The sequence below is a fragment of the Anser anser genome, assembly GCF_964211835.1.
Source record: "Anser anser genome assembly, contig: HAP1_SCAFFOLD_51, whole genome shotgun sequence".
NCBI classification, from domain to species: domain Eukaryota; kingdom Metazoa; phylum Chordata; class Aves; order Anseriformes; family Anatidae; genus Anser; species Anser anser.
Window position 1 is genome coordinate 994,714 of NW_028154169.1, and position 27,324 is coordinate 1,022,037.

A 27,324-nucleotide genomic window follows, 5' to 3' on the forward strand; every position below is an offset into this window, starting at 1 on the left:
TAGAAACTACACTGTGTGACATTTTATGGAAAAGATTGGATATTTTGAAGTGATGAGTAGTTGCTCTATTAGTTAAGTACTCGTGAAATTACTGGGTATTGAGGGAGAGCTTTGCTGTCTGACCATAAGCAATCAGGAAAAACCACCAGAGACCCCACTGTATTTGAGGTACTTCCCTGGATTTGCAGTTGTCAGAAAGGACCTGCAGGAGACCAGAGCCCCTTGGGGGATTCAGGTGGAGGTAGATGGAGTTCCCAGGGCACTTCCACTGCCAGCAGTGCTCTTTATCCCTGCAACTACAGTCCAGCCCAGCACACAAACCCCTTCAAGGACACACCCCTTTTTCAGTGAATTCCTGAGACTGACCCAAAGTTGAAAAGGCCATTGGGAACCCAAGATACTCTCCTTTGTTCCTACTAGACAGCTGAACATCCATTTACCATCCTGGGTCATCTGTGGCAAATTCAGGCTGCAAGACTCAAGAACAGGACAGGTCAAATGGTTGAGACAGAACCCATCAGCTTGTCCCCACTTTGGGAAATCGTCCCCTTCCAGCTAGGGATATGAATGTGAAAAAGAGGTGGGGCTCATGGCCACCTGGCTGGGGAAGAGCCCCGAGCTGGGGGACAAAGCTTTTCCTGCTCTGCAGGCCCAGCACCTCTTGCTTCACACCACACCCCGTGGCTTTGCCCTCTCCTTGCGCACCACAGGGCAGAGCCTGGCCCTGGACTCTCCATGACCGCCTTGCAGGTCCTGGCAGGCTGCGGTGAGGAGACGAATGCCCTGGGTCCCCTTCCTGCTCTGCCCAGGCCAGCAAGGGCCCAGAGCAGCCTCCTCTCCCCTGCCCCTGCAGATCTCGGCTCCCTTTGCACAGCCCTGGCTCTGTAGCACCAAGCCCTGCTGGGAGCCCTCCCCTGCATGCTCCCACCGTTCCCTGATGCTGCTGTTGCCCTCTGCCGGGCACTGCCCAGCCCAGCCCAGCCCTTGCTCACCGCTCCCCACCTCCCTGCCCTCTCCCAAGCCCAGCCTAGCTACACAAGAGATGGGAGGAGATGGGATATGAGACCAGTAAATTTCTGCTCTACTCTTTATTTTCTTTATCTGCATGAGAAGCCCCATTCTATAAGTACATTAGATGACTAGGTCAAAACTAAAAAAAAAAACATTAAATATTGGATGGTAAGAATAACAATAAATCTAATTCACAAGCTTTAGGCAACACTAAGAAAGAAAGAAAATTAAAGAAAATTGTCCTAACAGTTTATTTCAAAAAAAACCTCAGTGTCCTGATAGGATCATAGGCACATGACTAATGTTGAAGATGTATGTGTGCACATACTTGCTTGAAACATGTATCCAAAGAGTTTCCTCACTGCGTCCTTGAGCTCCTGGTTCCTCATGCTGTAAATGAGGTGGTTCACTGCCGGAGGCAACACCGAGTACAGAACTGCCACCACCATGTCCAGGGAGGGGGAAGAGATGGAGGGGGGCTTCAGGTAGGCAAACATGCCAGTGCTGAGAAACAGGGAGACCACGACCAGGTGAGGGAGGCAAGTGGAAAAGCCTTTGTACCAGCCCTGCTCAGAGGGCATCCTCAGCATGGCCCTGAAGATCTGCACATAGGACAGCACAATGAAAACAAAACAACCAAGGACTAAAGAAATTCTACACACAAGTGCCCCAACTTCCCTGAGGTACGCATCTGAGCAGGAGAGCTTGAGGATCTGGGGGATTTCACAGAAGAACTGGTCCACAGCATTGCCTTGGCAGAGGGGCAGGGAAAATGTATTGGCCGTGTGCAGGACAGCATAGAGAAAGCCACTGCCCCAGGCAGCTGCTGCCATCTTGGCACAAGCTCTGCTGCCCACGAGGCTCCCATAGTGCAGGGGCTTGCAGATGGCAACATAGCAGTCGTAGGCCATGACTGTGAGAAAAGAGTATTCTGCTCCAACCAAGAAGACAAAAAAAGAAGACCTGTGCAGCACATCCTTGATAGGAGATGGTCCTTGTGTCCCACAGGGAATTGGCCATGGCTTTGGGGAGAGTGGTGGAGATGGAGCCCAGGTCTAGGAGGGCAAGGTTGAGGAGGAAGAAGTACATGGGGGTGTGGAGACGGTGGTCGCAGGCTACGGCGGTGAGGATGAGGCCGTTGCCCAGGAGGGCAGCCAGGTAGATGCCTAGGAAGAGTCCATCCCCTGTCGTCAGCTCTGGTGAGGCCACACCTGGAATACTGTGTTCAGTTTGAGGCCCCTCACTGCAAGGACATTGAGGTGCTGCAGTGTGTACAAAGAAGGGCAACGGAGCTGGTGAAGGCTCAGCAGAAGTGCTGAGACACAAAGCTGGCCAAGCAAACCCAGACACAAGGACAAGACACAAACCAGGAGGATTCCTCTTAACAGAAGAGTAGAGCAAGCAGCTGGAAATAGAAGATCTCTTTATAAGACAACATTCCAAGGTACAGAACCAGAAAAGCATGTGTGTGGAACTTTATCAAGAAAAGGAAAACTTGCTAAACATGGACAAGAAAAAAAGAAAGAAATAAAAACACCAACACTTTTGATTAAAACTTCAAGAATTATTTGGTATTCAATACCTGTGAGGTTTATGGAAGATGCCAGAAATATTTTTCTTGGAGGTGAATCTGACCCATTTTGTGTCACTGACAAAGCTGTGAGTCCAAAGAAATAAATGCTGAGTGGTGTCCCAGTGGGCAGGGGGCAGCGGTGGCTGTGTCACCCAGTTGTAACAGTGGGCAGGGGGTCAGTGGTAGCTGTGTCACCCAGGTGTCACAGTGGGGCCGTGACACGGCAGCCCAGCTCGGAGAGAGGGCCAGGGGTGCGGGCAGGCCCCAGTCGGGACGGAAGCCCCTGGCAGCAGGCAGCAGAGGGCAGAGCAGGGCAGGACAGGGAGGAGAGTGCGCGATGGAGCAGGGGCTGAAGCACAGTGTGAGCCTGAATGGCCCTGGAAACTTGAAGGATGTGCTGGTGTGTGCAGAGGAGATGCTTGTGTGCTCCCCTGAGATGCCTGGGTGCCTCAGGAGATGCTTTCTTGCTCCATGGAGGTTCTTGGCTATCCCAACAACATTCAGGGTGCTCCCCAGGCTTCTTAGCTGCTCTATCCAGATGCTCCCTGGGTGTGCAGGGAGATGCTTGGTTTCTCCAAGAAGACACCTGGGTGATGCAGGGAGTTTCCTGGATGTCCCAGGAGGATGGACTGATGATCCTGAAAGTTTCTTGGTGGCTGCAGAGAAAGGCTTGAGTGCTATCTGGGGATGCTTGTGTACCCTAGGAGATGTGCTTGTGTGCCCAAGGGAGAGGCTTGTTTGATCCAGGGCAAAGCTTTATTTCTCCAGGGAGGATTTTGGGTGCTCCATGGAGACCGTTGTGTGACTTTGTGAGTAGTTTGCTGTTTGCTTCCAAGGAAGATGCTGGAGGGCGGTGGGGAGATGCTTGGTTCCTGCACGGTGGTGTCTGTATCCCTTTGGGGATGCCTCCATGCCCACGGGGACATACTTGAATGACTGTGGCAGGTGCTTGTGCACCCCACGGAAGCAGTTGGGTGCCTAGGAAGGTGCTTCCCATCTCCAGTGAGATGTTTGTGTGCCCCAGGTGGTGTTTTGGAGCCCTGGGGAGATGGTTGAATTCTCCACTCAGATGTAGGATTGCAGAGGGGAGACCCTTGGGTACTCCAGTGAGGTGCTTGGGTGTTCCAGGGAGGTGTTTGGGTGCCCTGAGGAAATGATTGGGCACAAATAGCTAGGTGCTTGACTTCTCCAGGGAAATGCCCTAGGAGGTTTTAGTATGCCTGAGGAAGATGCTTGGGTACTGCACAGAGATGCTTCCATGCTCCAAGAGACACCAGGGTGGCTTGTTGGGACACTTGGGTGCTCCAGGGTGTTCTTGAGTGCCCCAGGAAGATGCTTGGGTGTCCTGGGGACATGCATGACTGTCCCAGCAAATGGAACCAGCGAGATGCCTGGGTACCCTGGGAACATGCTTGCTTGCCCCACAGAGAGACTTGGGTGAGCTCGGACATGCTATGGGACTTGGGGTGCTGTTGGGTGGTTCCAAGGAGGGGCTTGTTTCCTTGGGGAGAATTTTGGATATTCTTCTGAGATGCTTGGATGACCTTGTGAAATGTTTGAGAGTTTCAGTGCCCTGGGGAGATGCTCGGAGAACTTCCTTGGTAGCTCTGGGGATATATTAGAGTATTTCAGGAGGTTCTTGGGTGCCCTGAGGAGATGCTTTGGTGCTCCAGTGAGATGCCTGAGTGCTGTGAGGAGATCCATGGATCCTGCAGGAAGACATCGAGGTTTTCTCAGCATCAGGGCCACCTTTCCTGGGCCTTGGTCTCCCCGTCATCACTGCCTGCACTTTTCTGCACTAACAAGTCCATGGGGAGGCTTTGTCAGTAATGTCCCTCAGTGGCACCGTTAACACTGGGAGAGGCTTTGCAGTTTGCATCAGACTTGGACTACTTGAGAAGCTGCTTCAGCCACCCACGAGCAGCTCCTGTGCCAGGCACAGCAGGGCTGGAGGCACTGCGTGCAGCTGGCATGGGGAGAGGAGAGGAGGGGGAGAGAGGTTCAGGGCAGCCTGGCATAGAAAGGCAGGGGAGAGCTGGCAGAGGGAGAAATCCTCACAGCCACCTCCCCTCGGTAAGTGTCTGGGTGCAGGGCAATGCCGCTGCGCACCCTGCCAGGCTCTCCTGGAGCTGGCACAGCCCTCAGGCGATGGCAGCTGTCAGGAGGACGCTCGGTGTTGGAGTTGAAGGGCACGCAGGGCTTGTGTGCTGCAGGGTGAGCGTGCAGGGCCCGAGGGCTCCTTGTCTTGGGGCCGGCTGCAGGCTGTACAGCCGGGGGTGCAGGCAGGGGTGCCCAGGGCTGTGGTGCAGAGCAGGGTCCCTGCTGTGCCCCAGGGGCTGTGTGGCGGGGCAGGGCCTCTGCCGCCTGCCAGGCTCAGCACTCAGCCTGCCCGGGGAGCTGCCCAGGGGCTGCGGGGAGAAGCTGCGGCTGGAAGGAGCCCCCCCGGATAGCACAGCACGGCACGGCAGGGCAGGGTCCTGCTGCTGCCCAAAGCCTGCTGCCTGGGGCAGGCTGCTCACAGCCCCACACCTCCCCAGGGCACTGCACAGCAGAACTGCCCGCCAAGAGCGACCTGAAGGCAGTGCACTTTTAGAATCTGCTTCATTTGCCTGCCCATGTGCTGAGGCAGAAGGATGGCAATGGAGTAGGGACATCTGTACTAGAGACTAAGGCTCCTTGAGCATTGCTGCTGCTCTGAGGTACCTCACACACCTCAGCATACAGACGGTACCAACATCACCTTTGTTGTTTCTTAGGGAAGTATTTGACCTTCTCCTCATGTCCTGCAGCAGGGACATGTCCCTGGCCTGTGGACTTCTCAGATCACTCCCAGTTCCCTTTTACCTGTTGCTGCAGACCAGGACTGGCTGCTGCACAGTGAGGCAGTGTTTTGGTCTGTGTGGTGTTTGTTGAGTCATTCAATGGATTGCAGTCAAAGAAGTCCTTAAATTTTGCACAGTCTTTGCTTCTTTTGGACAGGCTCCCTTGCTCCGAGGCAAGAAATGTGTAACAGCAGCTCCATCACCGAGTTCCTCCTCCTGGCATTCGCAGACACGCGGGAGCTGCAGCTCCTGCACTTCGCGCTCTTCCTGGGCATCTACCTGGCTGCCCTCCTAGGCAATGGGGTCATCATCACAGTCGTAGCCTGCGACCACCGTCTCCACACCCCCATGTACTTCTTCCTCCTCAACCTCGCCCTCCTCGACCTGGGCTGCATCTCTACTTCTGTCCCCAAAGCCATGGCCAATTTCCTCTGGAACACCAGGGACATTTCCTACCCAGGATGTGCTGCACAGTTCTTTTTGCTAGTCTTTTTGATTTCAGCAGAATCATCTCTTCTCACCATCATGGCCTACGACCGCTACATTGCCATCTGCAAGCCCCTGCACTACGGGAGCCTCCTGGGCACCAGAGCCTGTGCCACCATGGCAGCAGCTGCCTGGGGCAGTGGCTTTCTCCACGCTGTGCTGCACACTGCCAATACATTTTCACTGCCTCTCTGCTGTGGCAATTCCCTCAACCAGTTCTTCTGTGAAATCCCCCAGATCCTCAAGCTCTCCTGCTCAGACTCCTACCTAAGGGAAGTTCAAGTTCTTGTGGTTACTGCTTTTCTGTTTGGGAGTTGTTTTGTTTTCATTGCTCTGTCCTATGTGCAGATCTTCAGGGCCGTGCTGAGGATTCCCTCCCAGCAGGGACGGCACAAAGCCTTTTCCACGTGCCTCCCTCACCTGGCTGTGGTCTCCCTCTTTATGAGCACCATCATGTTTGCCCACCTGAAGCCCCCCTCCATATCCTCCCCTTCCCTGGACCTGGTGCTGGCAGTCCTGTATGCAGTGGTGCCTCCAGCAGTGAACCCCCTCATCTACAGCATGAGGAACCAGGAGCTCAAGAATGCCATATGGAAACTGATGACCACGTGTGTTTCATAACCAATAAACATTCTTGCCTCTCTTCTTCTGAGAACACCTGAAAACGTTACTCACGATAGGCCATGCCTGCCCTTTTTTCTTGTGTTGCTGGTACTTTCCACTAATATTCTGAGTAATTTTGTTCACTTAGAAATAATATTCTTCATTTTGGTTTTCCATTTAAACCAAATAAAGTGACATTGTTTCTTATATCCTTCCTCTGAGGCCTTTTGTGTAGCTGCAGGGACAGTGCCTGTGTGCAGAGGTGGAGGGGAAAAGAGTCGTGGCCCAGCAGTCCAGCCTGGGAGTGCCAGCTCTGGGTCCATGCAGAGCTGCTCTCCTGCCACTGCCACCCTCTCCTGCTGAGCCCTGCTGGCGGTGTAAGGCCTGGCTGCTCCTGTAGCTTGGTGCCAGTGCTGCTGTGTGGCCGTGCTGGGACCACAGGCAGGGACAGGCAGTGGGCACTTGAGTGACACAGCTGGCCTCCAGAACAGCATTTCCCTCCTAAAAGGACCATGCCAGAAGGCACACGTCATCTTTTGGAGTTGCCGTCACATCAGAATGTGCTCAGAGTCCCAAATGCTCCCTGGGACACAGGATGTGCTGGGAGAAGAGCAGGGCCTGTCCAGGTGCAGGGGAGACATGGGAACAGAAACCCTTTGGTTCTGCTGCTATCTGCAGGCACATCGTACGCACATGGAGAGAGGAACAAGAGCAAGCACAAAGGCCATCAGCTATCCCTAGGGGTGTCATGAAGACCAGTGGGGCAGAGTGTCTTCAGGTCCCTTCATCCTGAGAGTAACAACCATGGGGCATCTGCCTGAATAGCACAGAACAGTCCAGGTGGAATGCACCTTCAGAGATCATCTAGTCCAAAGTGCAAGACCTGAATGCAGCTCTGAGATGTGCTTCCTTGCACCTCCGAGGTCCCTGTGCCCATTGCTCGTGCCTTGGGGCATCTCAGAGGAGGGCAGAGCAGGGCGATGCACCGCAGGGCTGAGGTGCCTCCCAGCCTCTGGCAGTGGCTGCAGGAGCCAGAGGGACCCTGCAAGTGTGCAGTGCACTGCCTGTGTGTGTGCAAGGCAGGGACCCGTGTCTCTGAAGAGCCCAGTGTGTATGAGCAGTACGTGAGGCCAGCTCAGATATGGGCACCTCACAGAGCCCTGACATTTCTCTGTGCAGAACTCCAGTAATTACCCCCAGAACTCCAGTAATTACCCCCAGTGTTCCCAAGAGATTTCTGTCACCCTCCTTGCACACGTTCATTGCAAATGCCTCTCTCTGACATATCACGCTACCCTGCCTTCTGGACTGGTGGCGACAGCAAACTGGTAGCTCTTGGTGACAGCCAACATGGCTTCACTAGATCGTGTCTGACAAATCTGGTGGCCTTCTACGATGGGCTTACAGCATTGGTGGAGAGGGGAAGAGCAACTCACGTCATGAACCTTGACTTGTGCAAATCATTTGACGCTGTCCCACACCATATCCTTGTCTCTCAATTGGAGAGACATGCATGTGATGGATGGATCACCTGGTGGGTAAGGAAGTGGCTGGATGGTCACCCTCAAGGAGCTGGAGTCTACAGCTCAATGTCCAAGTGGAGGTCAGTAAAGAGTGGTGTTCCTCAGGGGCCAGTATTGGGACCAGCACTGTTTTAACACTTTGTCAGTGACACGGACAGTGTGATTGAGTGCAATCTCAGCGAGTATGCTGATGACACCAAGCTGGGTGGTGCAGTCGATACACTGGAGGGAAGGGATGATATGCAGGTGGACCTGGACAGGCTTGAGAGATTTTCCTGTGAGAACCTCATGAGGTTCCCAAAGGCCAAGTGCAAGGTCCTGCAACTGGATTTGGGCAATCGCAAGCACAACTACCGGCTGGGTGGAGAATGGCTAGAGAGCAGCTCTGAGGAGAAGGACCTGGGGTGTTGGTGGATGAGAAGCTCAACCTGTGCCGGCAATGTGAGTTTGCAGCCCAGAAAGCCAGCTGTATTCTGGGCTGCATCAAAGAAGTTTGGCCCAAAGCTTGAGAGAGGTGATTCTGTCCTTCCACTCCGCTCTTGGGAGACACCTCCTGGATTACTGCATTCAGCTCTGGGGCCCCGAACTCAAGAAGGACATGGAAGTATTCGAAGGAGTCTAGAAGAGGCCAAAAACATGACAGAGGGGCTGGGGCACCTTTTCAATGAAGACTGGCTGAGAAAGCTGGTTCTCTTCAGCCTGGAGAGACCCTATAGCAGCCTTCCAGTACCTAAAGGGGCCTTTAGGTAATGTTTTAAAGCCAAAAGAGGGTACTTTAAAATAAGGTATAAGGAAGATATTCTTTCCTTTGGGTGTGGTGATAAAAGGAACAGGTTGCCCAGAGAAGTTGTGGCTGACCCATCCATTGCCCCTTTGTGGCCAGAAGCCTCCCGTGCCAAACCAAGCTGGAGACCCCCCCTGCAAAGTTGCTGTTTAACCTCATCTTTTCTGCATGGGGCCTCCTCTGCACCACAGAGCCCAATCTCAGCTCCCACTTTGCCACAAGCGTTCAGCATGGGCGCTACAGGGCCTAACTCTCCCATGTCCTGCCCTGGCACTGCCATCCTGCTGGGCAGGGGAAAGGGCTGCCTCCTGCAGCTGGCAGGAGGCGAGGGTGATACTGTAAAAGCCAGTCAAAGGAACTCTCTAAGACTCAGTTTTGAGTTATAGATAGCAGGCGTTCTTTTACTGAGGTGCTGGACTTAGTGGGGATCAGTCCACCTAGTGTGCTTACAGAACTGTTTGAGCTATAGGGGTTATATACAATCAAAACATACATGTTAATCAGATTTCCCCAAAACATATTCATGCTATTTCCTGTAACTCATTAAAATCAGTAAATGTCTCTGACCCATGCACATTTGTTTCCACTGGTGCTCTTTCAGGGGTCTCTGGTGGTCATCGGTAATCTTCCTCACTATGTTCGTTAGTTGAATCCAGTTCTTGTCCATGCTCAAGCCATCTAAATCTTTCTTCTCTTCTTCTTTCATCTTAGGCATGCATACAAAGCTTAGTTGCTTACACATCCAAGGATATACGCATAGCATGAATTCCTCACCTAATCTTCTGACACATCCTCTAGGCCTGGGTCAGCTTGCCCTCATTCTGAGATACAAGTCTGGAGGCTCTTATAGATAAAGCTGACTAATTAGTGAGTAAGCTAACATCAGGGATGAAAGTTTCTAAACTTCCTTCTGTCTAACAAAACCTAGTAAAGGTTTCACCTACCTGCTAATGAAGCTTTTCAAATTTGATGCCATTGTTCTGTCAAGGAAGAGACCATTTTTCCTTTCAGCTCGCTAGGGAGGGGAGGCCAGGAAGCGCCTCCCAAGGCCGCTCCTGCCAGCAGAGACAAGGCCGTGGCCGAGGGGAGGGGAGGAGGCTGGAAGGGCGGTGGTGAGGTCCCTGCCGCTGTGCGGCCTGGTTGCCCCGCAGGAGATGTGCTGGCCGGCAGGCCTTGTGAGGTCACCCAGCGTGTCACAGAGCACCCCAAGGCAGCAGGGATGGCACTGGAGACGCGGGTGGCAGAGCGCAGCCAGGGGCTGGCTGTGGGTCCCCTCTGCTGCAGCCGCCTGACGGAGCGTGGCAGGAGGAGGGCAGGCAGGGCTCGTGGCAACCACGCTCACGGTTGCCTTGCCACAGGGTGCTGCAGAGCTCGGGCATGGCCACCACAGCCCCAGCCCCTTGCAAGGCACCGCAGCTGCTGGTGAGAGAGGGAGTTAGGGGAATCTTATCAAGTAGAGATAGAGTGCTGACGGCATGAAACTAGGATCCTACTTAGTGTCTTTACTAACTATGGTGCTTGTGCAAATTAATTAAAGCAAGAAGCCTTGGGCCCCTTTACCAAGGTCAGAGTCTTAGACCAGAGGTCTAAGAGTGTGAGCCTATCTTAAGAAACTGGTAGAAACTGGTCCTGTGGATGGACAAGATCCAAGAAGCAACTGAGTCTGTGCAGAGACAAGAGGTCAACTAGCGGTGATGAGGAAGAGTCATCAATCTTCATCCCCACAACCCCCGACGACCACCACCAGAATGCACTGCGCAAGCGCAGATGGGAGGAGTTTATGGAAATGACTCCTTGGAACTAATTTTAATACGAAGCGGGGACAGGTTATGAATATGTATAGGCATATTGTGAAACTTCATGCATAGGTAACTCTTTACTGCATATAACCAAGGCAAGTTGCTGCGTCAGGCGCACACGACTTTGGCGGGACTACCCCCCGTGCTGCCCAGCGCTGAATAAACATACCTACTTTACAATCTTACTGATTGTGGTGTCCGTTTTCCGCAAGTCACTGGGACAAAAGCAGATCCTGATATAGAGCCAAAAGAAAAGGAGGTCATTGGTGAATAAGCTGAACAAGACTGGACCCAGTACTGACCCCTGGGGGTCACCGGTAGCTACAGGCTTCCAACTAGTCTTCACACCACTGAGCACAACCCTCCGAGCTCTGCCATCCACCCAATTATCAGTCCACCTCACTCTCTGCTCATGTAGGCCATGCTTCCTGAGCTTGTCTATGAGGATGTTATGGGAAACAGTGTCAAAAGCCTTTCTGAAGTCAAGGTAGACCACATTCACCGCTCTCCCCTCATCTACCCAGCTAGTCATCTCATCACAGAAGGCTATCAGGTTGGTTAAGCATGATTTTCCATTCCCATTCCTAGTATGGTCTGGGGACCAGCTTGCTCCTGACAAATAGAGCCTGCGGAACAGACCCCCACCTGGAGCAGCTTCCAAAGAGCCCGTTTTTCGCTGCCCGTGGAGAATCCCACACAGGACCAGCCCAGGAAGGTCGGCACCCCACGAGAGGGACCCCACACCAGAGCAGGGGGGAGAGCGACAGTGAAGGAACAGAGGAAACAAAGCACCATGGACTGATTGCAGCCCCTGCTCCCAGCCCCCCTGCGCCACTCAGGGCAGGGAAGAGGTGGAAGAGAGTGGATGGGGGAAGGTGCCCCCAGCTTGTTTTTCTGTTCCTCTCTGTTCCCATCAATAGGTAATCAATTTTATTCATCTTCCTATGCCAAGTCTGTTTTGCCCGTAACGATAATTGTAGAGTGATCCCCATTGAGGTACACTGTCCTGGTTCCAGTTAGGACAGAGTTAAGTAGCTCATAGTAGCTGGTAGGGTGCTATGTTTTGGATTAGGATGAGAAGAGCGCTGATAACATGCTGATGTTTTAATTGTTGCAGAGCAGTGTTTACACCAGGCCAAGGACTTTTCGGCTTCTCGCTCTGTCCTGCCAGCGAGCAGGCTGGGGGTGCAGCAGGAGCTGGGAGGGGACAGACCCAGGACAGCTGACCCAAACTGGCCAAAGGGGTATTCCATACCATCTGACGTCATGCTAAACAATATATAGGGGTGGCTGGCCAGGGTGGGGGGCCGGCTGCTCGGGGATAGGCTGGGCATCGGTCAGCGTGTGGTGAGCAATTGCATTGTGCATCACTTGTTTTCTTACACATTATTATTGTTAATACTATTATCATTATCACTATTATTATTATTATTGTTATTAGTATATTCCTGTCTTAATAAACTGTCTTTATCTCAACTCACCGGCTTCACTTTCCCGTTTCTCTCCCCCATCCCAGAGAGGGAGGGGGGAGGGTGAGTGAACGGCTGTGTGGTGTTTAGCTGCCAGCCGGGTTAAACCACAACAGTCCTTTTGGCACCCAACGTGGGGCGCGAAGTGTTGAGATATCGACAAATCTGACCAGAGTGTGTTAAACTAAAACTGGTATAAGTATTGGACCTGCTTAATAGTTGCTAGTCACGATGTTGATTGCCTTAATCTCCAGTCTGCTGTACCTGTATTCCAAATTGAGTTTTATGGTGCGTTACTTTCTGTATGTGCTCCCTGTTGCACTGTTTATCCTTTCCGGGCCCTGGTTTAAGATTGTTATGGTACTGTGCGGTGTAACAATGGCTTATGAAATGATGAAATATCTGGTCACGACTTTAACGTGGTATTTGTACTCAGCACTGACGTCGACTCTATACTTTGGAATCCATATCTCGGAAACTATTAGCAATTACACCTATTGCCTGTTTTCGTTAGGGAGCCAATCTGTGAAGGGGACAGGGGAAGACATGTTTCCCTACCTGTTCACTCTCCCTTTCTCCTTCACCACCACCCTCTTATCCCCCGAGCTAGTTACGGTGGTTCTCCGAGATGTTGAATATCCTTGGGATACTCAGACCAGCCTGCTCTTGTTGTTATGTCTCCTGAATGCGCTTCAGGTTTTGTGGAGGGTTAAACACAGATTCACAGATTCACAGATTCACAGATTTTTCTAGGTTGGAAGAGACCTCAAGATCATCGAGTCCAACCTCCGACCTAACACTAAGTACTCCACTAAACCATATCCCCAAGCTCTACATCTAAACGTCTTTTAAAGACCTCCAGGGATGGTGACTCCACCACCTCCCTGGGCAGCCCGTTCCAATGCTTAATAACCCTTTCGGTAAAGAAGTACTTCCTAACATCCAACCTAAAACTCCCCTGTCGCAACTTTAGCCCATTCCCCCTCGTCCTGTCACCAGGCACGTGGGAGAATAGACCAACCCCCACCTCTCTACAGCCTCCTTTCAGGTAACTGTAGAGAGCGATGAGGTCGCCCCTGAGCCTCCTCTTCTCCAGGCTGAACAAGCCCAGCTCCCTCAGCCGCTCCTCGTAAGACTTGTTTTCCAGACCCCTCACCAGCTTGGTCGCCCTTCTCTGGACTCGCTCGAGCACGTCCATGTCCTTCCTGTAGCGAGGGGCCCAAAACTGAACACAGTACTCGAGGTGCGGCCTCACCAGAGCCGAGTACAGGGGCACAATCACTTCCCTCGACCTGCTGGCCACACTGCTTCTTATACAGGCCAGGATGCCGTTGGCCTTCTTGGCCACCTGGGCACACTGCTGGCTCATATTCAGCCGACTATCCACCAATACTCCCAGGTCCTTCTCGGCCAGGCAGCTTTCCAGCCACTCATCTCCCAGCCTGTAGCTCTGCTTGGGGTTGTTGCAGCCCAGGTGCAGGACCCGGCACTTGGCCTTGTTGAACTTCATGCAGTTGACCTCAGCCCATCGCTCCAGCCTATGCAGATCCTCCTGCAGAGCCTTCCTGCCCTCGAGCAGATCGACACACGCACTTAGCTTGGTGTCATCTGCAAACTTACTGAGGGTGCACTGGACGCCCTCATCCAGATCATCAATAAAGATATTAAAGAGGACCGGCCCCAGTACCGAGCCCTGGGGGACTCCACTAGTGACCGGCCTCCAGCCAGATTTGACTCCATTCACCACAACTCTCTGGGCCCGGCCATCCAGCCAGTTTCTAACCCAGCAAAGCGTACGCCAGTCCAAGCCCCGAGCAGCCAGTTTCTCGAGGAGAATGTTGTGGGGAACGGTGTCAAAAGCCTTACTGAGGTCAAGGTAGACCACGTCCACAGCCTTTCCCTCATCCACCAAGCGCGTCACTTGGTCATAGAAGGAGATCAGGTTCGTCAAGCAGGACCTGCCTTTCATAAACCCATGCTGACTGGGCCTGATCGCCTGCTTGCCCTGCAAGTGCCGCGTGATGACCCTCAAGATAATCTGCTCCATGAGCTTCCCTGGCACTGAGGTCAAACTGACAGGCCTATAGTTCCCCGGGTCTGCCCTGCGGCCCTTCTTATAGATAGGCGTCACATTGGCTAGCCGCCAGTCAACCGGGACCTCCCCCGATAGCCAGGACTGCCGATAAATGATGGAAAGCGGCTCGGCCAGCTCCTCCGCCAGTTCTCTCAGTACCCTCGGGTGGATCCCATCCGGCCCCATCGACTTGCGCACATCCAAGCTCCGTAGCAGGTCGCCAACCATTTCCTCATGGATAGCGAAGGCCACATCCAGCTCCCCATCCCCTTCCACCAGCTCAGGGCACTGGGTGTCCGGAGAACAACCGGTATTGCCGCTAAAGACTGAGGCAAAGGCGGCATTAAGCACCTCAGCCTTTTCCTCATCCTTAGTAACTAGGTTTCCCCTCGCATCCAGTAAAGGATGGAGATTCTCCCTAGTCCTCCGTTTCGCGTTGATGTATTTGTAAAAGGATTTTTTGTTGTCTTTAACGGCAGTAGCCAGGTTGAGCTCCAGATGAGCTTTGGCCTTTCTAATTTTCTCCCTGCACAGCCTCGCTACATCCTTGTAGTCCTCCTCAGTGGCCCGCCCTTTTTTCCAAAGATTATAAACCCTCTTTTTTCTGCTAAGCTCCAGCCGCAACTCTCTGTTGAGCCAGGCCGGTCTTCTTCCACGCCGGCTCATCTTTGGGCACGTGGGGACGGACCGCTCCTGTGCCATCACGATTTCCTTCTTGAGGAGCGCCCAGCCTTCCTGGACTCCTCTGCCCTTCAGAACCGCCTCCCAAGGGACTCGGCCAACCAGCGTCCTGAGCAGCTCAAAGTCAGCCCTCCGGAAGTCCAAGACAGCAGTTTTACTGGTCCCCTTCCTGGCCTCGCCAAGAATAGAGAACTCTACCATTTCGTGGTCACTCTGCCCCAGACAGCTTCCGACCACCACATCTCCCACCAGTCCTTCTCTGTTTGTGAAGAGAAGGTCTAGCGGGGCACCACCCCTGGTAGGTTCACTGACCAGCTGCGTCAGGAAGCTATCTCCCACGCTCTCCAGAAACCTCCTAGACTGCTTTCTCTGTGCCGTGTTGTGTTTCCAGGATATGTCCGGGAAGTTGAAGTCCCCCACGAGGACAAGCGCCGACGATTTTGCAACTTCTGTCAGTTGCCTATAAAACTCCTCATCCGTCTCCTCATCCTGGTTCGGCGGTCTATAACAGACCCCCACCAGGATGCTAGCCTTGCCGGCCTTCCCGCGGATCCTAACCCACAGGGATTCAACCTTATCATTCCCAGCCTGGAGTTCTACAACATCGAAAGATTCTCTAATGTAGAGAGCCACGCCACCTCCCCTTCTGTGCTGCCTGTCCCTCCTGAAGAGCCGATAGCCAGGCATTGCAGCACTCCAGTCGTGGGAGCGGTCCCACCACGTCTCCGTGATGGCAACCAAGTCGTAGCCTGCCTGCTGCACAATGGCTTCCAGCTCCTCCTGTTTGTTACCCATGCTGCGTGCATTAGTGTAGATGCACTTCAGCTGGGCCATCGCCTTCTTCCCCGGCCTAGCCATTGTTTCCCCCGGCACAGCTCCGACAAGCCTTGTTTGAGCCCCGTCCCCCTTCCTACCTAGTTTAAAGCTCTCTCTATGAGCCCCGCCAGCTCCTGGCCTAGGATCCGTTTTCCCCTTGGAGATAGAGACCCATCTGGGGCCATCAGGCCGGGTGCCGAGTAAAGCTCCCCATGGTGAAAAAACCCAAAATTTCTATGCTGGCACCAGCCTCTGAGCCACCTATTAACCACATGAGCTTTCCATGTCCTCTCCGTGCCTCTCCCTTCCCCCGTAGGGATGGACGAGAACACCACCTGCACTCCCGCTCCCTCCACCAATCGTCCCAGCCCCCTATAGTCCTGTTTGATGGCCCTGAGGCTTCTCTTTTCAACATCATCGCTGCCAGCCTGGACTATCAAAAGCGGGTAATAGTCAGAGGGGCGAACCAGGTTTGGAAGCTTCCTGGTAACGTCTCTGACCCTGGCCCCAGGGAGGCAGCAGACTTCCCTATGTGTGGGGTCAGGCCGACAAATAGGGCCCTCCGTTCCCCTGAGGAGGGAGTCGCCCACAACAATCACCCTTCTTTCTTTCTTGGTGGAGGCAGTCCTGAGGCGTGGAGTCAACTTCCTCACCTCAGGCATCCTCCCGGGTAGGCTTCCTACCTCATCCTCACCCACCGGTCCCTCCAGCTCCAGGGCCTCAAACCTATTGTTCAAGGGCACCTGGGAAGGCGGCGCCGGAAGGGGAGGGCATCTCCTGCGAGGTCGAGCAGGGACCTGCCTCCATTCCTCCTCAACTCGCAGGTCCCCTCCCTCTGCCCGATGGCAACAGGGCAGGGGGTCCACCCCCCTTTGGGGCGTCTCACCCTGGTCCCTCTCCCTCCGGTCCTGCAGGGAGTCGCTCCACCAGTCTATCTCCCGCTCGCACTCCCTGATATCCCTCAGCCTCTGCACCTCCTCCTTGAGCTCTGCCACCATGCGGACCAGGTCGTCCACCTGCTCGCACCTCACGCAAGCAGTCTCTCTGCCCCCCGCCGATGGCAGCAAGAGGCTCAGACACTCCCCGCATCCGGAGACCTGAACTGCCGCATGTTTGGACGGGCAGTCGGTCTGGGTGTGCACTGACTTCCTAGAGAAAGCACCGTGCCTGGTGGAGACCATCGCAACCCAGCTGACGGGAGAGTGTCGTTAGAGGAGTTGTCCCTATGGGCGGGTGTGAGCGCTCCGCCCTGCCTGCCCGCGCCAACTGCCTCGCTAACTGCCGCGTCACTCCCACCGCGTCACTCCCTGTTTGCCGGCCCTGGTCGCCGCGCTCCTGGTCGCTCGCGCTCCCTAAGGGCTGCCTTTGAACGGCCGGGGGGAGGAGCTGACGCTGACGCTGCTGGCCCCGCCTACGCCTCGTCAGCCTCCCTCACGAGGGCTGCCGGTGCCTGTCGGCTCCCTCACGTAGGCTCGATGCCCGAAAAATAGCCCTGCCTGTCCCGATCCCGCGCTCCGCTGCAGCACGCGTCTGCCCCGGAGCCGGTCGCCTCGGCAAGGCGACAACTACTTAGGAATCTCATCCGGAGATCTGTCTTGAGGCGGGATAGTTGCGAGTGGCAGGGAGTGTGGGAGGATATGGGCAGGTTTCTAGAGCAGTGGTCACCTCCAGTGTTTTGGACATTCACCCCTGAACAACTGCAAAATCCTAAAAAGCTGGCAGAATGCTTGAAAAAAAGGTGTCATGACTCTGGCAGTTCCAAAGTGACACAAATCACTGTAGCGTGCTGGGGTCTGGCTTGTGCCTATCGAGCTGCAATTGATGCTACTAGCAACCTAGCTCCAGCTCCTGCAGCCGCTCCAGCTCCTGCAGCCGCTCCAGTTCCAGTTCCAGCAGCCGCTGCAGCTCCAGCTCCTGCAGCCGCTCCAGCTCCTGCAGCCGCTCCAGCTCCAGCTCCGCAGCCACTCCAGCCCCTGCAGCTGCTCCCACTCCTGTGTCTGGGTCAGAGAAACGAGCTGTAGCAGTGCAAGTTGACCCCGCAGAGGGTATTCCAACCCCTGTGGCAGACCCTGTGTCTGGATTAGAGAAACGAGCTGTAGCAGTGCAAGTTGCCCCTGTAGACAAGGTGAAGAAATGGTATAGAGGCTCAGGTCGTTTACAACGCAAACAGTCTTCTGCTAAGTCTGGGCATAGTGAAGACGAGGCTGGGCCATCAAAGGTGCAGGAGACTGAAGATGAGGATGAGGATGTCGAAAAATCAACAGTAACTACCCGGACTCTACACCAGCCATCAAAGGTGCAGGAGACTGAAGATGAGGATGAGGGTGTCGAAAAATCAACAGTAACTACCCGGACTCTATACCAGCGTGAGCTACGAGATGTGCGAAAAGATTTTGGTCGCTGTATAGGTGAGCAGCTTGTCACCTGGCTGCTCCGGTGCTGGGACACTGGAGCCAATTATGTGGAATTAGAGGGCAAGGAAGCCAGGCGGCTGGGATCCCTTGCTAGGGACGCATGCATTGACAAAGCAATTGGAGATGGAGCACGATCTCGCAGTCTCTGGAGGCGTCTCCTGTCAGCTGTGAAGGAAAGGTATCCCTTCAAGGAAGAACTTGTATGTCTACCAGGCAAATGGACCACCATGGAGAAGGGAATTCAGTACCTGAGGGAATTGGCCGTACGGGAAGTAATTTATAAGGACCTAGACGACGCACAAACATCCGCAGATCCAGATGCAGTCCAGTGTACACCACCTATGTGGCGGAAGTTTGTACGGAGTGCACCATCATCATATGCCAGCTCATTGGCAATAATAGCCTGGAAAGCGGAGGAGAATCCCCCAGTGAATGAAGTGGCTAAATTACTCCGGCAGTATGAAGGAAATCTCTCCTCTTCCCTACAGGCCTGTGTCTCAGCTGTGGAGAAACTCTCTGAAGAGGTCCACCAACTTAAAGAGAATTTATCTTCCCCTCCACCTGAACGAACCAGTGTCCACCAGCTAAAAGAGAATGCTTTGGAGAAACTTTCTGAAAAGATCCACCAACTTGAAGAAAGATTATCTTCCCCTCCACCTGAACGAAAGTGTCCACCAGCTAAAAGAGAATACCTTGGAGAAACTTTCTGAAAAGATCCACCAACTTGAAGAGAGATTATTTTCCTCCCCACCTGTACAAACCAGTGTCTCAGCTATTAGGGGTAAACGTTCATCTATGCAAGGAAGACAATATGGTGGGCACACACCCCGCGCCACCCTGTGGTTTTACCTACGTGACCATGGAGAGGACATGAGAAAATGGGATGGAAAATCTACTGCGACCCTAGAGGCACGGGTACGTGAATTGCAAAGGAAAACAAGTGGGAAAAAGGAATTCTCTGAAAAGTTTGCTGCTCCAACTTCCAGCAGGCAGTCCTTTAGACACAGAAACGAAGATTCTGACCAGGACTAGAGGGGCCCTGCCTCCAGCCAGGGGGAGGAAAGGGACAATCGAGTTTATTGGACTGTGTGGATTCGATGGCCTGGCACCTCAGACGCACAGAAGTATAAGGCTTTGGTAGACACCGGTGCACAATGTACTCTAATGCCATCAAGCTATAAAGGGCCAGAGCCCATCTGTATTTATGGTGTGACGGGGGGATCCCAGCAGTTAACTGTATTGGAGGCTGAAGTGAGTCTAACTGGGAATGAGTGGCAAAAGCACCGTATTGTGACTGGCCCAGATGCTCCGTGCATCCTTGGCATAGACTATCTTAGAAGAGGATATTTCAAGGACCCAAAAGGGTTCCGCTGGGCTTTTGGCATAGCTGCCTTGGAGACAGAGGACATTAAACAGTTGTCTACCTTGCCTGGTCTCTCAGAGGACCCTTCTGTTTTGGGGTTGCTGAGGGTTGAAGAACAGCAAGTGCCGATCGCTACCACAACTGTGCACCGGCGGCAATATCACACCAACCGAGACTCCCTGAGTCCCATCCATAAGCTAATTCGTCAACTGGAGAGCCAAGGAGTGATCAGCAAGACTCATTCACCTTTTAATAGTCCCATATGGCCAGTGCGAAAGTCTAATGGTGAGTGGAGACTAACAGTGGACTATCGTGGCCTGAACGAAGTCACGCCACCACTGAGTGCTGCAGTGCCGGACATGCTAGAACTCCAGTATGAACTGGAATCAAAGGCAGCCAAGTGGTATGCCACAATTGATATCGCTAATGCATTTTTCTCCATCCCTCTAGCAGCACAGTGCAGGCCACAGTTTGCTTTCACTTGGAGGGGAGTCCAATATACTTGGAATCGGCTGCCCCAGGGGTGGAAACACAGCCCTACCATTTGCCATGGACTGATCCAGTCTGCGCTGGAGCAGGGGGAAGCTCCTGAACACCTGCAGTACATCGATGACATCATTGTGTGGGGTGACACTGCAGAAGAAGTTTTCGAGAAAGGGAAGAAAATAGTCCAAATCCTTCTGAAGGCCGGTTTTGCCATAAAACAGAATAAAGTTAAAGGACCTGCACGAGAGATCCAGTTTTTAGGAATAAAATGGCGAGATGGACGTCGTCAAATCCCAATGGATGTGATCAACAAAATAACAGCTATGTCTCCACCAACTAGCAAAAAAGAAACACAAACTTTCCTAGGTGTCATGGGGTTTTGGAGAATGCATATTCCAAATTACAGTCTGATTGTAAACCCGCTCTACCAAGTAACCCGTAAGAAGAATGCTTTTGAATGGGGCCCTGAGCAACGACAAGCCTTTGAACAAATTAAGCAGGAAATAGTTCATGCAGTAGCCCTCGGGCCAGTCCGAACAGGACCAGATGTAAAGAATGTGCTCTACACCGCAGCCGGGGAGAATGGTCCCACCTGGAGCCTCTGGCAGAAAGAACCTGGGGAAACTCGAGGTCGACCCCTGGGGTTTTGGAGTCGGGGATACAGAGGATCTGAAGCCCACTATACTCCAACTGAAAAGGAGATATTGGCAGCATATGAAGGAGTTCGATCTGCTTCGGAAGTGGTCGGTACTGAAGCGCAGCTCCTCCTGGCACCCCGACTGCCGGTACTAGGCTGGATGTTCAAAGGAAGGGTCCCCTCTACACATCATGCAACTGATGCTACATGGAGCAAGTGGGTTGCACTGATTACTCAGCGGGCTCGAATAGGAAACCCCAGTCGCCCAGGAATCTTGGAGGTGATTATGGACTGGCCAGAAGGCAAATACTTTGGGATATCATCAGAGGAGGAGGTGGTTCGTGCTGAAGAAGCCCCACTGTACAACAAGCTACCGGAAAATGAGAAGAAATATGCCTTGTTCACTGACGGGTCCTGTCGTATTGTGGGAAAGCATCGGAGATGGAAAGCTGCTGTATGGAGTCCTACACGACAAGTTGCAGAAGCTGCTGAGGGAGAAGGTGAATCGAGTCAGTTTGCAGAAGTGAAAGCCATTCAGCTGGCTTTAGATATTGCTGAACGAGAAAAGTGGCCAGTTCTCTATCTCTATACTGATTCATGGATGGTAGCAAATGCCCTGTGGGGGTGGTTACAGCAATGGAAGCAGAACAACTGGCAGCGCAGGGGCAAGCCCATCTGGGCTGCGGCATTGTGGCAAGATATTGCTGCCCGGGTAGAGAACCTGGTTGTAAAGGTACGCCATGTAGATGCTCATGTGCCCAAGAATCGGGCTACTGAAGAACATCAAAACAACCAGCAGGTGGATCAGGCTGCTAAGATTGAAGTGGCTCAGGTGGACCTGGACTGGCAACAGAAAGGTGAATTATTTATAGCCCGATGGGCCCATGACACCTCAGGCCATCAAGGTAGAGATGCAACCTACAGATGGGCTTGTGATCGAGGGGTGGACCTGACCATGGACACTATAGCACAGGTTATTCATGACTGTGAAACATGTGCTGCAATCAAGCAAGCCAAACGGTCAAAACCTCTTTGGTATGGAGGACGATGGCTGAAATATAAATATGGAGAGGCCTGGCAGATTGATTACATCACACTCTCTCAAACCCGCAACGGCAAGCGCCACGTACTTACAATGGTGGAAGCAACCACCGGATGGCTGGAAACATATCCTGTGCCCCATGCCACCGCCCGGAACACTATCCTGGGCCTTGAAAAGCAAGTCCTATGGCGACATGGCACCCCAGAGAGAATTGAGTCAGACAACGGGACTCATTTCCGAAACAACCTTATAGACACTTGGGCCAAAGAACATGGTATTGAGTGGGTGTATCACATCCCCTATCATGCACCAGCCTCTGGAAAAGTTGAACGATACAATGGACTGTTGAAGACTACACTGAAAGCAATGGGTGCTGGGACATTCAAAAATTGGGATACACATTTGGCAAAGGCCACCTGGTTAGTCAATACCAGGGGATCTGCCAACCGAGCTGGACCTGCCCAATCAAACCTGTTACGCACTGTAGAAGGGGATAAAGTTCCTGTAGTGCACGTAAGAAACATGCTGGGTAAAACAGTCTGGGCTACTCCTGCCTCAGGAAAAGGCAAACCCATTCGTGGAATTGCTTTTGCTCAGGGACCTGGATGCACTTGGTGGGTAATGCAAAAGAATGGGGAAGTCCGGTGTGTACCTCAAGGGGATTTGATACTGGGTGAGAATAGCCCATGAGTTGAATTGTAGTATGTTAATTATTATATAATAATGTATGTCATCACTACCATGATCGCTATATATCATAGATGAAAATGGTGATTAATTAGAATGTATTGGACAGAGTGTAACCTGAGCATGACATAAATGGTATGGAATAAGGGGTGGATATCTGTCCTGGTTCCAGTTAGGACAGAGTTAAGTAGCTCATAGTAGCTGGTAGGGTGCTATGTTTTGGATTAGGATGAGAAGAGCGCTGATAACATGCTGATGTTTTAATTGTTGCAGAGCAGTGTTTACACCAGGCCAAGGACTTTTCGGCTTCTCGCTCTGTCCTGCCAGCGAGCAGGCTGGGGGTGCAGCAGGAGCTGGGAGGGGACAGACCCAGGACAGCTGACCCAAACTGGCCAAAGGGGTATTCCATACCATCTGACGTCATGCTAAACAATATATAGGGGTGGCTGGCCGGGGGGGGGCGGCCAGCTGCTCGGGAATAGGCTGGGCATCGGTCAGCGGGTGGTGAGCAATTGCATTGTGCATCACTTGTTTTCTTACACATTATTATTGTTAATACTATTATCATTATCACTATTATTATTATTATTGTTATTAGTATATTCCTGTCTTAATAAACTGTCTTTATCTCAACTCACCGACTTCACTTTCCCGTTTCTCTCCCCCATCCCAGAGAGGGAGGGGGGAGGGTGAGCGAACGGCTGTGTGGTGTTTAGCTGCCAGCCGGGTTAAACCACAACAGGAGGAACCCTTGAGGTACACTTCTTCATTTATCAGGGAACTGGCTTTCTGAGAAGCCCCGACTCCCCTATTCTGAATTTATATCAGCAATCTCTCCTCCTTCTTCCACTCTGCATACTCCTATTTGAAGTGACTGGGCTGGCCACACTTAAAATATCTTCTCAAAGCCTGTCCCTGCCAGGATTTAGGCTGCAACACAGGTAGCTTTCCTTGTCTGCCATTCCTTCATCTCTCTTCCTCTCCTTGCCATCCTAGGCCCAACTCTTCCCCAAAGTCCACTCTATCTCCAACCCTCTGCCTCACTACCCAGTATGCTGTGAATACCATTAATTTTGCTCTCTGCTTTTCCGTCTCATCTCCCATCTTGGCGTACACCTTCATACTACATACACTGTTCACTCCATCCTCCCTACTTCTGGAGCTTTTTCTGCATATCTGGCCAGGCTTTAATCACAAAATGGACTTTAAAGAGTCCTTGGGCTACTGGGTCCTCAGGATTCATCCCTGAGTACTTTCTAATTCTGACCCTGAGTCTCTCATAGGATTTCTGTGTTGTGGGTTGTTATTATTGTAGTTAGCTAAATGGATATTTCTGCTCTATCGGAATTACTCTTGGTCCGGGGGGGGTGTTAGTTCTTAGCCATTCTTGCACAGCTGCCTGCTGAATCATTCCCCCCCTCAACATTCTTCTCCAGTGAATAACATACTCAAGATTGATGTTTCCCGCCCAGGAATACAAGTTCAGGCTTTTGAAACAGATTTGACTGTTCTGCTAGTCCTATAGGGTCCTCAGTTAAAGACTTTGTTTCTTAAAAAAAACACACACACAAAAAAAAGTCTTAAATCTCCTAATCTCTCTGTTGGTAAGGGTGGAGTTCACATAAGGTATTTGTCCTAGTCCCACTGGAACGTCCCTAAGAGGATACACACTTAGTTTTAGTACTGTTAGTACTACAGTGAGGACTGTAGGTTCACAAGCTACTTGACACTCCTCTACACCACATATGTAAAATTTTTCTTTTTTCCAACCCTTTAATTTCTCCCTTTTGCCTTTTTTTTTCTTCTTCTTTTTTTTTTTTCCATCTCTTATGTTTTGAAAACCTGTGATCTTTGTTTTACTGTTCCCACACTGCTCATCCTGTTTTTCTCAAGCTTCCACCTTATTTTGGAACAGTGAGGCCCCCTACTGCCAATTAATTAATAACATAACATTTCTCCTTATTATGACTACACAACTACCTTGGAATACAGAAAATTAGTTCTCAACTGCAAAAACATCTCACATCTTTGAGCAAATTCTGATGGGACGGCAACTCCGAGAGATGACGTGAGCGTTCAGGCACGGCTCTTCTAGGAGGGAAATGCTGTTCTGGAGGCCAGCTGTGTCACTCAAGTGCCCACTGCCTGTCCCTGCCCGTGGTCCCAGCATGGCCACACAGCAGCACTGGCACCAAGCTACAAGAGCAGCCAGGCCTTACACCGCCAGCAGGGCTCAGCAGGAAAGGGTGGCAGTGGCAGGAGAGCAGCTCTGCATGGACCCAGTGCTGGTGCTCCTGGGCTGGACTGCTGGGCCACGACTTTCTCCTCCACCTCTGCACACAGGCACTGTCCCTGCAGCCACAGAAAAGGCCTCAGAGGAAGGACATAAGACAAAGAGTCACTTGAATTGGTTTAAATACATAACCAAAATAAAGAATTATATTTCTTTGTGGACAACATTTGAGAAAATAAAATTGGAAAAGACCAGCAACAACACAAGAGCATAAGACTCATTGACTTCGTCTATCATGAGTAATATTAGGAGTGATTTACAAAAGGAGGCGGGCAATCTATTGATCAAGAAAAACACCCAGACATCACTTTCCACATGGCAACCTTGATCTCCTGGTTCCTCATGCTGTAGATGAAGGGGTTCACTACTGGAGGCACCACCAAGTACAGAAGTGCCAGAAAAAGATCCAGGGAAGGGGAGGAAATGGAGGGGGGCTTCAGGTGGGCAAAAATGACTGTGCTCATAAAGAGGGAGACCACAGCCAGGTGAGGGAGGCACGTGGAAAAGGCTTTGTGCCGTCCCTGCTGCGAGGGAATCATCAGCACAGCCCTGAAGATCTGCACATAGGACAGTAAAACGAAGACAAAGCACCCCCCAAACACAGAAGCAGTAACCACAAGAACTTGAACTTCCCTTAGGTAGGAGTCTGAGCAGGAGAGCTTGAGGATCTGGGGGATTTCACAGAAGAACTGGTTGAGGGAATTGCCACAGCAGAGAGGCAGTGAAAATGTATTGGCAGTGTGCAGCACAGCGTGGAGAAAGCCACTGCCCCAGGCAGCTGCTGCCATGGTGGCACAGGCTCTGGTGCCCAGGAGGGTCCCGTAGTGCAGGGGCTGGCAGATGGCAACGTAGCGGTCATAAGACATGACAGTGAGAAGAGAAAGTTCTGCTAAATTGAAAAAGATTAGCAGAAAGATCTGTGCAACACATCCCACATAGGAAATGTCCCTGGTGTTCCAGAGGAAATTGGCAATGGCTTTGGGGAGAGTGGTGGAGATGGAGCCCAGGTCGAGTATGGCAAGGTTGAGGAGGAAGAAGTACATGGGGATGTGGAGGCGGTGGTCGCAAGCTATGGCAGTGATGATGACCCCGTTGCCCAGGAGTGCAGCCAGGTAGATGCCCAGGAAGAGCACGAAGTGCAGGAGCTGCAGCTCGCGTGTGTCTGCAAATGCCAGCAGGAGGAACTCGGTGATGGAGCTGCTGTTACACATTTCTTGCCTCAAAGCAAGGGAGCCTGTCCAAAAGAAGCAAAGACTGTGTAAAATTTAAGGACTTTTCTGATGAAAATTCATTGCATGTCTCAACATACACCACACAGACAACATACTGCCTCATGCATTTCAGGACGATCTTTCTGCCGCTCCTTGTCTTTTCTCTGGTTGGTGCTCTGACAATGCCACAAGAAGCAGGGGGCTGTGCTGTGGGCTGTGCAGCAGTCAGTCCTAGTCTAGAGCAACAGGTAAAAGGGAACCCGGAGTGATCTGAGAAGTCCACAGGCCAGGGACATGTCCCTGCTGCAGGACGTGAGGAGAAGGTCAAATACTTCCCTAAGAAACAACGAAGGTGATGTCGGTACCGTCTGTATGCTGAGGTGTGTGAGGTGCCCCAGAGCAGCAGCAATGCTCAAGGCGCCTTAGTCTTTAGTACAGATGTTCCTACTCCATTACCATCCTTCTGCCTCAGCACATGGGCAGGAAAACGAAGCAGATTCTAAAAGTGCACTGCCTTCAGGTCGCTCTTGGTGGGCAGTTCTGCTGTGCATTGCCCTGGGGAGGTGTGGGGCTGTGAGCAGCCTGCCCCAGGCAGCAGGCTCTGGGCAGCAGCAGGACCCTGCCGTGCCGTGCTGTGCCGTGCCAGGGGGGCTCCTTCCAGCAGCAGCTTCTCCCCGCAGCCCCTGGGCAGCTCCCCGGGCAGGCTGAGTGCTGAGCCTGGCAGGCGGCAGAGGCCCTGCCCCGCCACACAGCCCCTGGGGCACAGCAGGGACCCTGCTCTGCACCACAGCCCTGGGCACCCCTGCCTGCACCCCCGGCTGCACAGCCTGCAGCCGGCCCCAAGAGAACAGAGCCCTCGGGCCCTGCACGCTCACCCTGCAGCACACAAGCCCTGCGTGCCCTTCAACTCCAACACCGAGCGTCCTCCTGACAGCTGCCATCGCCTGAGGGCTGTGCCAGCTCCAGGAGAGCCTGGCAGGGTGCGCAGCGGCATTGCCCTGCACCCAGACACTTACCGAGGGGAGGTGGCTGTGAGGATTTCTCCCTCTGCCAGCTCTCCCCTGCCTTTCTATGCCAGGCTGCCCTGAACCTCTCTCCCCCTCCTCTCCTCTCCCCATGCCAGCTGCACGCAGTGCCCCCAGCCCTGCTGCGCCTGGCACAGGAGCTGCTCGTGGGTGGCTGAAGCAGCTTCTCAAGTAGTCCAAGTCTGATGCAAACTCCAAAGCCTCTCGCAGTGTTAACAGTCCCACTGAGGGACATTACTGACAAAGCCTCCCCATGGACTTGTTAGAGCAGAAAAGTGCAGGCAGTGATGGCGGGGAGACCAAGGCCCAGGAAAAGTGGCCCTGGTGCTGAGGAAACCATGATTTGTCCCATGAAGTACAGAATTCCGGCCCTGACTCCAGACCCTGGAAAGGGAGATCCTGTCCCTCCAGCAGGGCTCAGGGCTCTTCCTGGGTCAGGGCACAGTGGGTAAGGGTCTGGGCGCCCCCCCTTGCCCCTGGTGTAGCCCCGCTCCCTGTCAGCATGTCCCACTGGCTCCTATGGTG

General features: G+C 52.7%; 1 protein-coding gene and 1 pseudogene across 2 annotated transcripts; one reads left to right on the forward strand and one right to left on the reverse strand.

The window, feature by feature from the left end:
* Positions 1-377: 377 nt before the first annotated feature.
* On the reverse strand, positions 378-27,324 carry LOC310890444 (olfactory receptor 14C36-like; annotated as a pseudogene). The gene is made up of 2 exons: positions 25,660-27,324; positions 378-2,177 (listed from the first exon to the last, which is right to left on the reverse strand). The product of its transcript is annotated as an olfactory receptor 14C36-like (transcript).
* Positions 5,470-6,513, forward strand: LOC310890445 (olfactory receptor 14C36-like; the record flags this gene model as incomplete). The annotated part of the gene is made up of 1 exon (XM_083852802.1): positions 5,470-6,513. The coding sequence occupies exon 1, from the start codon at positions 5,587-5,589 to the stop codon at positions 6,511-6,513; it is 927 nt and encodes a 308-aa protein (XP_083708928.1). The 5' UTR covers positions 5,470-5,586.